We start from the raw sequence: 14,241 nt of genomic DNA, 5'->3' as shown, positions 1-14,241 counted from the left end.
AGGAGTAGCATTACATTATGAGACAGCAGATGGCATAGTCGGGGAATAGTAAAAAGCTAACACGATGTGCAACCAACGCATATATTAATACTCATAAAGTGTCAGCATTAAATTAATTGCTTGAATCTGATTTGATACAGGGGCATTTTGTAAGTATATTACAGTGTGTGAGCTTGTAATCATAAAGCATGAGTATTCAAGATCAATAGTTATTTATGTTTGGATTTTGATTTGATATGCCACTAATAATTAATCCCTACTATTCTTCTTTTGCAGTGATGACTAACCAGCAGCATGGAATCTGTACATATTGATATGGTATATATTGCAGTTGAATACTACACCAACAACCCACTCCCTTTTTTTCCTTTTTTCGTAAAACATTTTATATAATATATTGAGATTTTTTTTAACAAGGACATTTTTTGAGTCTACAGTATTACAAAAACTTTTTTAAACTTTAGAGATCCAGTGTTGTTGAGAATGCAGCTGTGGTTTTGAAGAGAAGAAACTGAACTGGCAGTTGGACTCTTACTTTGAAGGACAGTCCAGATGACAGTGTTGGAGTGCCTTGACAGTCTAGCAGCCTCACTAACAAAGCCTGACTTGCTGCCTGATTGTAATCATGAACGCTGTATGGACATAATGGTGTGTGCACTCACCCAGTCTCACGGATGCTTGGATGGATGGACAGATCTCTTTTGGAGTGGCAGATGGAGGAATGTGGGTCAGAACTCTCCTCTTCTCTCTCTGTTTTCTGAAAGGAGGAAATGGCGAGACAGAAGCTCAAACGCAAGCGTCTCTCTCAGCCCTGAATGAGCGTGGGGCCTGGTGGAGAAAGGACACATAAACAGGCAGAGAGAACGAAGGGCAGATTGGCCTTTTATGAAGCAGAGTGAGCCATGTAATGCCTCAGTGACATACTGAACTCTTGGGAGGGGGGAGGTGACAGAGAACCCTGCATTCCCACACTCACCTGAGAAGCAAAGACACACCTTTGGCTGATGATGTTGCACACAATAGCTTCATAACCAGTCGAAGTTGTTTGGGAGTCACTGACGTCACTGGCACATAAGGAAGGATATACTGCACAGATACTTTGGACAAGTTGTGGTGATCTCTTGTATTGCTCTATTGTAAAGGTTTTCACTAGTTAAATGTATGATCATAACAAAGCACCATGTTGTTTAGCATCCTGACAGTTTTATGACTTCCATACTGAAAGCTCAAACTAAAGTAGATTCATTTTAATTTGCGATAAGCAGTGTTTAACAGTATTTCCATTTGAACAAGCCACTCAGAAAAGTCAGTAGGTCTATCTTTTTAAGACTTGCACTTGTGACAGTTGTGACTTGTTTTCTTTTGTTATATTCTTACCAGTTTTTGTCCAGTTACATTTTGCATTCCTGTGCATTGCCATGTTTGTGGAATATATAGATGGTGAAACTTCAAGGCCAGATTTGAAGGAACTATTTACATTATTAGTAATAAACCAGTGTTTTTCTTGCCTTGACAAATAATTGCCAGTCAAATCATTTTTCTCTGTAATTTTGCTGCATTTTAAGTGATCATTATCCTTTAATCACTGATGAAGACATGTTTGATTTACTGTTGCCAGTTTGCTCTGGAAAGTGTAAGTTCTTGCTGCTGACTTAAATGTGTGTTGTTTGTTTGATATTTTTGAATCAATATAATTATTTGGATTTAAGGACTAACAGACTAAAGTATGAAATTTAAATCAAATGTATACACAACCATTGTTTTCAAGGTCTTTTTTAGCAGTACACGACAATGGTTTATAACTGTCAGTTATTTAGCATTTTGAGTGTGTGCTTTTTTCAATTATCACAAAAAAGTTTCAAGTCTTTACTATCAGATGACTTTTACTGGTGTGTTTTGGTGTTTCAAATACATTTTTTTCAGATGGAATATTTCCTTGGTGCTTATATACTTTAATGTACCCGTTTTAAAGCTATACTCAGCATATCCATTTGCAAAACCACACACATGTCCACCGTAACACACGTATCATTGTTTAAAGGAATGTTGAACATAAAGAAAACTTGGGTTTACTGACTATTATCAAATATTTAGCTACATGTATACAGGACAGAGACTACATGGAATCATTATTTGGTCCTGTTGACATGGTCAGAAATACATATACACATGAATGGAAAATTCTGGTTACGTTTCTTAGTGGACGTCTGTATATTCTACGTAGATTATGTTTAACTTTTTGATACGATATGAATAGCATTCAGAAATGTATATTCTAGGCGCTAGACGTGACTGACGATCAATCATTTACAACATTTTCATTGTTCGCTTGGATATGAACAGACGAATCAGAATGTTTTATTGGTGGATGATCTTCGACATGGACATACAGGTTGCTAAACATTGCTAATTCCAATTCTTGCCCACAACCATAAACAGGTTGTTTTTTTTTCAAGTATGATTGTACACAAGATCCTTAAATTAATCAGAGGAACACAAATGGACATGTAGGTGGATATTTGTTATTCCAAGTAAGTACTTGTAGCAGAAGGATAGCAGTGTTGGTTCAAAGTTCCTACTGAATCCAGAAAACACACAGGACATTGGTAACGCTGACTTCCTCTTTGTCAATTTGTAATTAAACATATCCACTATTATTCACATTATGTCTCAATGATAAAGGCCACATGTCAGTGCAAAGTTGAATTACTGACATCACTCAATGTATGTCCATATCAGTGGGATAAATATGATGAACAGTCCTACTGAATGTTTTCACTTTACTTGGAGAGATCAGTAGACTACATCAAATATTACACCTACACTGCACCACTCATTTATTAAGGTATTTTAGAGACTTTTTCTATATAAAAAAAAATCCTTCAATGAGTTGCATTTCATTAAGATGAAATGGAATAGCTGGCATACAAACTTTATTTGAGAATCATAAAAAATGTTTGAGAAGTTATTGTAAGCAGAATGGTTTAACTGTAAACCACACAGTTCTTAGCATCATTTCACTGGAAGTTGATGGTTATCTGCCACTTAACGTATAACATATGTGTTTATTTCTTTTGCAGATTCTATCAATTTCAGTTTTAAGGCGTGATGGATTCAGTAAATGACACAGTGTCTGAATAAAGTTGTGTGTTTTAGTCATACTCAGTATCACAGTATTAGCTTGATTTTTGTGAGAATGACTTTTGGTTGTGTATTTGGTTGAAAAGGAATTAAGCTATTTTTGTAATTGTCTAAAAATGTACAACGTGAAATTTGGTCAACTAAACATGTAGACTGAAGTAAACTCTCCAGTTGTATGCGGTTTTTGTCCATTAAATCATAATCATGTACAAATATTCAGTTTCATTAATTTAACATTAATATAATATTAAGATGTTCTGCCATCCCTACCTCATACTGCATGTGTAAACGATGCAATGATTTAACCAAAGAAGGAAAAACATTTTGGCCAGAGAGATAAAAAACACAGACGCTGTGCAAAATACACAAAGTAACACAATAGAGACATAATTTAAAAATAACAATACCAGAACATATGGTGTAATTTAAAGACATGCATGTAATACATATTTACACAAAGGCCAACAGAGCAGCTTTCCTCACAGCCTCTTGCAAGACTGAAAGCAACCAACTGAATGATTAACAGTGGAAAAAAGGATCTTTCCTACATTTCTAAAGTTTAACAATCTCTTAAAATATGTGACACAGTCTACAGCCATAGCAGCTATGTGAGGCTGTGCTCAGGGACAGAAGTGCATTGAGCTAAATGCTAACATCACCAAGCTAACACGCTCACATTGACAATGATGCTATGCTGATGTTTAGCAGGTAATGCTCATGCTAATCAGCACAAAACATAAGGTAAAGCTGAAGCTAGTAGATGAGGATGGTCTTAATTTTGCAGGTAGGCCAATCACAAACCAAAGTATCGTAGAAATTATCATTTTGACCTGATAAAGACGCTATAGGAAAAGTCAGGGATCACCAAAGTTATTATATTTCATCCTGGGGGGAACATGTATGTCTGCATCACATTCTATGGTTATCCACCTAGTTAGATATTTCAATAAAAATGAAAAAATGTCGGTATCATTACTGAATTCAGAGATATAACCCGGAAAAAGTTTCCATTAATGCATTCTTCTGAATGTGTTGATTAATCCTTTCCACCTTGATGTTGCTGTTGGCTAATTGAATTACCTTGTTAGTTAGATATTTAGTTCAAACTCTTACAACACCTGCAGAAAGTATCTTCTGGCTCAAATATGCCTGTAAGGGCAGATATTGGTGTGTTACAATAGGCCATGTGAGCTCTTAATTTGACAAATTTCATCAAACAAATACATAAAACATTTTCACAAATCATTCCCACATGTCCTCCATTGTTAGTTGAATGAGCTCATTGTTTCTAAGTCGAAACATGCTACACAAGTGGTTGCAGTTGATGAGGAAGAGAACATTGGAAAAAAGGCATGCAACATTAACATCTGCTTTAATTTTTTACAGTAACTCTGAATTTCCTGTTTTTAATTTGAAATAACAGTTTGTTTTAAATGAGCAAATTACCTTATCTTTGTGGTGCAATGTTTGTGACTTTTAAAGTCATGAACCATCATGGCATTGTTCTATATCTATATTGCATGCATCATAAATATGTTTTAACTGGAGGGTTTCTCCTCTCAAAAATATCTAGATAGTTTAAATGAAATGCTATTGTTAACATTATTTAAGTAATAGCATTCACAATTTTTAATAATACATCCAAAATGTGATATATATTCTGTCTATGGATTAACAACAAGACGTTCAGATGGTGGTATTAATACATGGTTAAAGAGAGCCAATTTGTTTTTAAACGCATTTTGCTATATTTATATTCATTGTTGGATTTCAAGCACAACCATAAGTGCATATTGTTCCAAAAAGATAATGAAAAACTACAACTATATGAAAATTTGCATCCAAGAATGTGGCATTTACTCATAAAGATGATAGCATTAACCATGTCAGATATTATTTTGGATAGATGACCTAACTAAACCAGATGTTATCAGTATTTTTTTACAGAATTATTTAAAGAATTTAAAGATTCATTTAAATTAAACTTTTAATAAACATTGTCATTATCGTCCATCAGATCACGAACAAATAATTATGTTCTCATATCAGTGTTGCTTGAATAAAGTACACGGTCCACATTTCCCAGAGTCCTCTGCGGCCTGCTAACCCCTCATAGTTTTAGCATCCGGGGTTGCGCTTCCTTTTCCTCTGTGCTGAGATGCGATGAGGATCTAGGCTTCCCTAGACCTAAGAGAAATCCGAATCCATCCTGGTAAAAGGCACCGCAGAATCTCGCCAAAATGACCGAGCAGATGACAGTGAGGGGTACCCTGAAGGGCCACAGTGGATGGGTCACCCAGATCGCCACGACGCCCCAGTATCCCGACATGATTCTGTCGGCGTCCAGAGGTGAGGATTCCCCCGCTGTCCGCCAACATGGCTGACGCTAGGTTAGCATTAGTCAGCCAGTTGGTTAGCGGAACTTGCAACTGTAACGTACGAGAAAAAACGACAATGCTGGCGTGAGTGAATTGTTTATACTCGGCTAACTAATGCGTGAAAAGTTGTAACGGTTGTATTTTTGTACTTGAACAGAATCTGTTCGAACTTAAGAGAAAGAAGCCGGTTAGCCTAAACTAGCTAACACAAACGTCATCTGTGATCCACCTCAGATACTCACATTGCATCTGCGACACGTGTAGTAACATATTACGTGTAGAGTAAACGTAATTTCATGCTGTAATGTGTAGATCTGGCAACCATCTACTCCTAACAATCTCAGATTGAGCTTTCCTACAGTGGTGGGGAACATGAGAGTAGCTCGGGTGAAAGTATTGTTACTGTGCCAAAAAAGTACTCAGTCATGTGAGAAGTAAAACAAGTCATCACAATAACTTGTGAACTCGCACCTGTATTTATTTGTGATGAAATGACAATCATCTCCTGGATCACTGACCTGCATCAGACACCACACAGTAAATGCAAAGTGTCAACGTGTTAAAGTGTCCTTAAACTTTGATCTTTCCAGGTTAGATGTCCTAAGTCCCACTTCCCATCACAAATGGCCACAGATCACATCCAGGTCTCTAGAATCCCATGAAGACAATAAGATTAGCCAGAGAAGTGGACAAATACATCTCCAAACAGAGGAAAAGTAATGATTTTCCTCTAAAAAATCTGCTTAAGCGAAAACAGTGCTGCACCCGAAACTACTCTACAAGTCCAGTTAACTCCAAAGTTACTTGAGTAACTGAGTACATGCATCTAGTTACTACCCACTTCTGCCTGCTAACATTTACTTATGACTAAATATTTGTCAGCATTTCCTTTAGAAATGCACTCGCACAATTATAAATTTGCATGGTAATGTTATCGGTTGTCTACAGAATGAATTAAGGACACAAAGGTAAAAATATCCTGGATGTCTTGTTTTCCAGATCAGTCTATCATCATGTGGAAGCTGACCCGTGATGAAACCAACTATGGCATCCCCCAGCGCTCCTTGACGGGCCACTCTCACTTCGTAAGTGATGTGGTCATCTCCTCAGATGGACAGTTTGCCCTCTCCGGTTCCTGGGATGGGTCCCTTCGCCTGTGGGATCTGACATCGTAAGTACAGACAATGGTAATCTCTCAAGTACTGGTTTAGATTTTCGGGGTTTACGGTTGTTAAGTTGTTTCCTCTAAATTTGTATTCGTCAGAAGTTGTGTTGGTCAGATTCTGGACCTGTATCTGGGTTGAGCATTATGACTGACTTGTGGAGCCTGCCCTATCTTTAGCGCAGACGCAACACAGTGGAGATAGGTCTGGCTATGAGCGCCTACCCAGCATTGTTATGAATGCCATTTAGTGTCATAATGTTACCTGGAACTAAATGTGCTAATATGGACCTTAAGAGCTTATTTTCAGCTATGCAAGAAGTCTAATAACCGTGTGATGATGCTAAAAATACATACTCACCCAATTCTTAAATCCCATCCGTAAAAAAAATTGGAATAAAGGTATGCAGTGTTGAGGTGCCATATTATTTTTTTAGATCATGGGTGACGTTTTCAACCAAAGGATAATGCATTACACGTGTACTCTCTTGGTTAACTTTTGTAAACACCCAGTGAACATTGGTTTAAGAATTTGTTCTCAACATGTGTAGCTGTGTTAGACATGCTTACTTCTAATTTGGTGTCTTAAAATTTGCAGCACTTTGGACTTGTTTTGTGAAAATGTTTGTTGTGGTGTTTCCCCAGTGGCCTCACCACCCGCCACTTTGTTGGACACGCCAAGGATGTTCTGAGCGTGGCCTTTTCCGCTGATAACCGCCAGATTGTGTCTGGCTCCCGGGACAAGACCATCAAGCTGTGGAACACTCTTGGAGTCTGCAAGTACACCATCCAGGTGAGTCGCCATGGTCTCATGGTGATGGGACTTGAGATTAAGACACCTTGACTCATGATTAGACCCTGGAGACGGTGCTGGACCGTGAATGTGGATAATAAAAAAGGGAAGACTAGGACAGCACACCCATTTGACTTTGTAATATTCCCACACAGAGGTTTCTGGCAAGACGCTCCTCAGTGTGCCAGAATACACACTGAAGAAGGGTGTCTTGTGAGTAGCAAGTTGGTCTCTTTCAATGTCAGTGGAACTAGATTTCGGTGAATTTAAATACTGGTTAATGGCCGTGTGCCACTTGGATTTAGAAGTCAAAACTTAGCCGTCCCTACTAGTCGAAAAAAAACAACTGGCCTTTAATATGGAGTTTCCTCAAATTGATGTCAAAGGGCCAAATGCTGCTCACCCTGTCACGATGGCCCTGTTGTGGACTAGCTGTTGTAGACTAGTTGTTGTGGACTAGTTGTTGTGGACTAGTTGTTGTGGACTAGCTGTTGTGGACTAGCTGTTGTGGACTAGCTGTTGTAGACCAGCTGTTGTAGACCAGCTGTTGTAGACCAGCTGTTGTAGACCAGCTGTTGTAGACCAGCTGTTGTAGACTAGCTGTTGTAGACCCGCTGTTGTAGAGTGTACAACAGTTGGGACTAGCTGTTGTGGACTAGCTGTTGTAGACCAGCTGTTGTAGACTAGCTGTTGTAGACCCGCTGTTGTAGAGTGTACAACAGTTGGGTCTTTTGTCTAGCATGGTCATGCTTTAATATCATAAACCAAATGATGCAGTGACCATGGTTGGTTGAAATTGTATATAATCTAGGTTCATGTTACTAATAAGTAGCCAAACAAAACACTACTGCAGACATCAGTGTTTTTCATCTGGCCGTTAAAAAACAAAGCACTAATGTTGGGTAACCAAAGAATATTTCTCTGAGAATATGTATGCTTTATATTTGCAGGATGAAGGTCATTCTGAGTGGGCTTCTTGTGTGCGCTTCTCCCCCAACAGCAACAACCCCATCATCGTCTCCTGCGGCTGGGACAAGATGGTCAAGGTACTCGATTTCTTTAAAAGTCTCCTTAGCTTTTGTTCTTTTGCAACTGAATAAACTTATTCTTAGTTTGTGTGCCCTGTGTTTTTGAAAAACTTGCTCATATTACCTGAACATCACCGTTGATGATTTTGAGGTTAATGAGAGCACAACCCGTATGGTGCTACATGATTCCTGTCCTTTCCTCCTAGGTGTGGAACCTTGCCAACTGCAAGCTGAAGACTAACCACCTTGGCCATACGGGATTCCTGAACACAGTGACCGTCTCTCCTGATGGCTCCCTGTGTGCATCTGGTGGAAGGGTATGAAATAACTGTTTATTTTATTATAGACTACCACAGAATGTTTGTTGATTTTTTTTTTTTTTTTTTTCCCCATTCTGAACTAGACTGAAGCACCAGTTTAAGTCCAGCTGCAGGTTTTAGGCTGATGAAAACTTTCAATGCATCTGTTTACTATTGATGTTAAAGAGGCTGTTTCTGAGTTTACACCAGCACTTAAAATGTATTTGTAAAGATAAACAAATGTTATGCTATGAACTCCCTAATTTCTAGCTATTAAGCACAATATAAATATCCTAGCAATGTCCTATATCTATAAATATAGCTATTGATTCGTGTTTTGTCTTTTCGTCTAGGACGGTCAGGCCATGCTGTGGGACCTGAATGAGGGCAAGCACCTCTACACCCTGGACAGTGGCGACACCATCAATGCCCTCTGCTTCAGCCCCAACCGTTACTGGCTGTGTGCCGCTACTGGCCCCAGTATCAAGATCTGGGTAAAAGACTTCATTCTAAATATCTCATGCTCAGTAAATGGTGCATTAAAGCTACAGTGCAAAGAGCTGTGATGGAATCTAACTATGCCATCTGTATTCTATGATGATAAAGAGGCTGTTTCTGAGCTGTAGTCTAGACCAATTTATATATTGTGTCATTTATTTGGGATACATCAATTTCCCTCATTGATCCTCCTTCTGCCTCTTGTTTTCTTTTCCTCATGTAGGATCTGGAGGGCAAGATCATTGTGGATGAGCTGAGACAGGAAGTGATCAGCACAAACAGCAAGGCCGAACCCCCACAGTGCACTTCCCTGGCATGGTCTGCTGATGGACAGGTACATCACACCTAGTTCAGTGGCTATCAGTGTTTGATCCCCAGTGATTATACCCATTCACTTTTAACTCTGATATTAATGCTGACAGTCCTGCAAATATGAGGGGAAATAGAAACATACTTATTTGAATATTAATGGACCAGCTATACAGAATTTAAATAATCAATGTTCCTTTTATCCCTCTTTATTTTCTCTACAGACCCTGTTTGCTGGCTACACTGACAACCTGATCAGAGTGTGGCAGGTCACTATTGGAACTCGCTAAAACGTCGCAAGCTACTTTGAATAAAAGACTGTTTGAAAAGAGCTTTTTACGTCTTCCTTTCAACTCTGTGATTATAATACATGTTTATTTTTTTTACTTAATAGAACTTGTGTAACACAGTTAGGACAACAGCGCATTCAAACCTCAACAAAGCAATAATTCAAACATGATTTGACAAATAAGTCTGAACAGTTTTAATAATTTGATACTTGAATCAAGTCATGCGATTGGTTTTCTACCAGACGGCATGTCATTGAACATACAATTATTAAATAACTGTATTTAAATGTCACTTCAGTTTGATATTTAATGTTAAATATTTGTTTGAATATAAAATGTCCACTAAGGGCAACATGCTCCAGATAAAAGGGATACCATTTGTATTGTTCAAATTCATATTGAATATGATGGTTTGGAATTTAAATTGATCCCCAATGCCACGCCCCACCTTTAGCTCTTAGAGACAGGTGATGTAGGGGCTGTTTCAGTGAACGTTGATAAAAATCCAAATCCATTGATAAGATGCATTCACTTATAAATGTTTTAACTACTGTTAAAATGAGAAGAGTATTTCACAGCTGTGATCAATCTGAGTCCTTGAGGACTTTTTAGTGTTTGTTCAGTGAAATAGTATTTAAACATTCAATTGTTGAATCTAAGTTAATGATTAAAACGTTTGATTTGCTGCATTTGACTCAAGATTTCAGTCAAATGCAGCAAAGAGCTAGTCTATGTTGCCGACGATCGGCTCGTGGGCTGCTGTTCATCTTTGAACCGCTCTTAGTCTGGGCTCTGCCCTGAGACCCGTTTGCCTTGGGATCCCCTAGCAAGGACTACTGCCCCGGACAACATGGCTCCCAGGATCACTGAGCCACTCAAACTCCTCCACGTTAAGGTGGCGATTCGCAGAGGAGAGAAATATTTCACACACAAATGTGTGTGGTAGTGGTTAGAAGTGGGATAGGGTCGAAGTGATGGGTGAGGAGCAGAGAAAGGATGTTGCTTCCCTCTCTTCTACTTCCTCTCCTTCTCTTTCTTCTCCCTCAACTCCTTTTCTTTCTTTTGTCCTTTCGGTTTCTCCTTTTCTCATCTTCTTTCTTCAGTATTTTCAATTCCTCCTTTTCTCTCTTCTCGCTCTCCTCTTTCTTTTCCCTCTCCTCCTCCTCCTTCCTGTCCTTCTTAAGTGTCTTTTCAACCTCCTCCTTTGCCTTCTTCTTCTTTTTAAACTGCACCTTCTCCTTGTCAGTTTTTTGGGCGAGCTCCTGAAGGCTGAGGATTTTATATATTGTGTCATGATTCAATATCAGCATTCCCATCAACATTCCATAACAAAGGGATGCAATTCTTAAACTAATGTATAAACCAATTTACCCATAATGATGATAGCATTAACCATGTCAGATATTATTTTGGATAGATGACCTAACTAAACCAGATGTTTTACAGACTTATTTAAAGAATTTAAAGATTCATTTAAATTAAACTTTTAATAAACATTGTCATTATCGTCCATCAAATCACGAACAAATAATTATGTTCTCATATCAGTGTTGCTTGAATAAAGTACACGGTCCACATTTCCCAGAGTCCTCTGCGGCCTGCTAACCCCTCATAGTTTTAGCATCCGGGGTTGAGCTTCCTTTTCCTCTGTGCTGAGATGCGATGAGGATCTAGGCTTCCCTAGACCTAAGAGAAATCCGAATCCATCCTGGTAAAAGGCACCGCAGAATCTCGCCAAAATGACCGAGCAGATGACAGTGAGGGGTACCCTGAAGGGCCACAGTGGATGGGTCACCCAGATCGCCACGACGCCCCAGTATCCCGACATGATTCTGTCGGCGTCCAGAGGTGAGGATTCCCCCGCTGTCCGCCAACATGGCTGACGCTAGGTTAGCATTAGTCAACCAGTTGGTTAGCGGAACTTGCAACTTTAATTGTTTATACTCTGCTGAAAAGTTGTAACGATTGTATTCTTTTACTTGAACAGAATCTGCTCGGTTAGCCCAAACTAGCTAACACAAACGTCATCTGTGATCCACCTCAGATACCCACATTGCATCTGCGACACGTGTAGTAACATATTACGTGTAGAGTAAACGTAATTTCATGTAGATCTGGCAACAATCCACTCCCAACCATCGTAGATTGAGCTTTCCAACAGTGGTGGGGAACATGAGAGTAGCTCGGGTGAAAGTATTGTTACTGTGCAAAAAAGCACTCAAGTAATGTGAGATGTAAAATAAACGAGCTCAACTGAAGCACCAGTTTAAGTCCAGCTGCAGGTTTTAGGCTGATGAAAACTTCCAATGCATCTGTTTACTATTGATGTTAAAGAGGCTGTTTCTGAGTTACACCAGCACTTAAAATGTATTTGTAAAGATTTACAATGTTATGCTATGAACTCCCTAATTTCTAGCTGTTAAGCACAATATAAATATCCTAGCAATGTCCTATGTCTATAAATATAGCTATTGATGCGTGTTTTGTCTTTTCGTCTAGGACGGTCAGGCCATGCTGTGGGACCTGAATGAGGGCAAGCACCTCTACACCCTGGACAGTGGTGACACCATCAATGCCCTCTGCTTCAGCCCCAACCGTTACTGGCTGTGTGCCGCTACTGGCCCCAGTATCAAGATCTGGGTAAAAGACTTCATTCTAAATATCTCATGCTCAGTAAATGGTGCATTAAAGCTACAATGCAAAGAGCTGTGATGGAATCTAACTATGCCATCTGTATTCTATGATGATAAAGAGGCTGTTTCTGAGCTGTAGTCTAGACCAATTTATATATTGTGTCATTTATTTGGGATACATCAATTTCCCTCATTGATCCTCCTTCTGCCTTCGTTTCTTTTCCTCATGTAGGATCTGGAGGGCAAGATCATTGTGGATGAGCTGAGACAGGAAGTGATCCACACAAACAGCAAGGCTGAACCCCCACAGTGCACTTCCCTGGCATGGTCTGCTGATGGACAGGTACATCACACTCAGACCTAGTTCAGTGGCTATCAGTGTTTGATCCCCAGTGATTATACCCATTCACTTTTAACTCTGATATTAATGCTGACAGTCCTGCAAATATGAGGGGAAATAGAAACACACTTATTTGAATATTAATGGACCAACTATACAGAATTTAAATAAACAATGTTCCTTGTATCCCTTTATTTTTTCTACAAATACTTTTTTAAGCAAACAGGGTCTGTAAAGATATAAAAATGAACTCTCTAATTTCTAGCTGTTAAGCATAATATAAATATCCTAGCAATGTCCTATATCTATAAATATAGCTATTGATTCGTGTTTTGTCTTTTCGTCTAGGACGGTCAGGCCATGCTGTGGGACCTGAATGAGGGCAAGCACCTCTACACCCTGGACAGTGGCGACACCATCAATGCCCTCTGCTTCAGCCCCAACCGTTACTGGCTGTGTGCCGCTACTGGCCCCAGTATCAAGATCTGGGTAAAAGACTTCATTCTAAATATCTCGTGCTCAGTAAATGGTGCATTAAAGCTACAATGCAAAGAGCTGTGATGGAATCTAACTATGCCATCTGTATTCTATGATGATAAAGAGGCTGTTTCTGAGCTGTAGTCTAGACCAATTTATATATTGTGTCATTTATTTGGGATACATCAATTTCCCTCATTGATCCTCCTTCTGCCTTCGTTTCTTTTCCTCATGTAGGATCTGGAGGGCAAGATCATTGTGGATGAGCTGAGACAGGAAGTGATCCACACAAACAGCAAGGCCGAACCCCCACAGTGCACTTCCCTGGCATGGTCTGCTGATGGACAGGTACATCACACCTAGTTCAGTGGCTATCAGTGTTTGATCCCCAGTGATTATACCCATTCACTTTTAACTCTGATATTAATGCTGACAGTCCTGCAAATATGAGGGGAAATAGAAACATACTTATTTGAATATTAATGACTCAACTATACAGAATTTAAATAATCAATGTTCCTTTTATCCCTCTTTATTTTCTCTACAGACCCTGTTTGCTGGCTACACTGACAACCTGATCAGAGTGTGGCAGGTCACTATTGGAACTCGCTAAAACGTCGCAAGCTACTTTGAATAAAAGACTGTTTGAAAAGAGCTTTTTACGTCTTCCTTTCAACTCTGTGATTATAATACATGTTTATTTTTTTTACTTAATAAAACTTGTGTAACACAGTTAGGACAACAGCGCATTCAAACCTCAACAAAGCAATAATTCAAACATGATTTGACAAATAAAAGTCTGAACTATTCATGTCTAACGTTGGATTACGGAAATGTAAATCCATAACCAGTTAGGAAAGAATCAATGATTTTTGGTTTCCTGGTTTGTGGCA

At 39.0% G+C, this 14,241-nt stretch overlaps 3 protein-coding genes across 3 annotated transcripts in view; all 3 read left to right on the top strand.

Moving 5' to 3' along the window:
* LOC137875423 (collagen alpha-1(XXIII) chain) overlaps window positions 1-3,356 on the top strand; it is a 117,410-nt gene extending 114,054 nt beyond the window's left edge. The window contains 1 exon segment of the mRNA XM_068714630.1: window positions 277-3,356. Within this exon segment, the coding sequence (XP_068570731.1) occupies window positions 277-279 (3 nt within the window). The 3' untranslated portion in view covers window positions 280-3,356.
* Window positions 3,357-5,284: 1,928 nt separating this feature from the next.
* LOC137875422 (small ribosomal subunit protein RACK1) lies at window positions 5,285-9,939 on the top strand. Its single transcript, XM_068714629.1, has 8 exons — window positions 5,285-5,490; window positions 6,519-6,690; window positions 7,327-7,474; window positions 8,425-8,520; window positions 8,709-8,819; window positions 9,155-9,295; window positions 9,523-9,633; window positions 9,833-9,939. The coding sequence occupies exons 1-8, from the start codon at window positions 5,382-5,384 to the stop codon at window positions 9,896-9,898; spliced, it is 954 nt and encodes a 317-aa protein (XP_068570730.1). The 5' UTR covers window positions 5,285-5,381; the 3' UTR covers window positions 9,899-9,939.
* Window positions 9,940-11,536: 1,597 nt separating this feature from the next.
* On the top strand, window positions 11,537-14,002 carry LOC137875933 (small ribosomal subunit protein RACK1-like). The gene is made up of 6 exons (XM_068715453.1): window positions 11,537-11,763; window positions 12,398-12,538; window positions 12,764-12,874; window positions 13,220-13,360; window positions 13,586-13,696; window positions 13,896-14,002. Exons 1-6 carry the CDS (start codon window positions 11,638-11,640, stop codon window positions 13,959-13,961), a joined length of 696 nt encoding a protein of 231 aa, XP_068571554.1. The 5' UTR covers window positions 11,537-11,637; the 3' UTR covers window positions 13,962-14,002.
* The last annotated feature ends 239 nt before the right edge of the window (window positions 14,003-14,241 follow it).

The sequence above is a fragment of the Cebidichthys violaceus genome, unplaced genomic scaffold, assembly GCF_023349555.1.
Source record: "Cebidichthys violaceus isolate CVI_PGR_0920_01 unplaced genomic scaffold, fCebVio1.0.p SCAF_2, whole genome shotgun sequence".
Lineage (NCBI taxonomy): Eukaryota > Metazoa > Chordata > Actinopteri > Perciformes > Stichaeidae > Cebidichthys > Cebidichthys violaceus.
The sequence above is the reverse complement of the archived record's forward strand: the minus strand, read 5'-3'. Positions and strand labels throughout refer to the sequence as shown.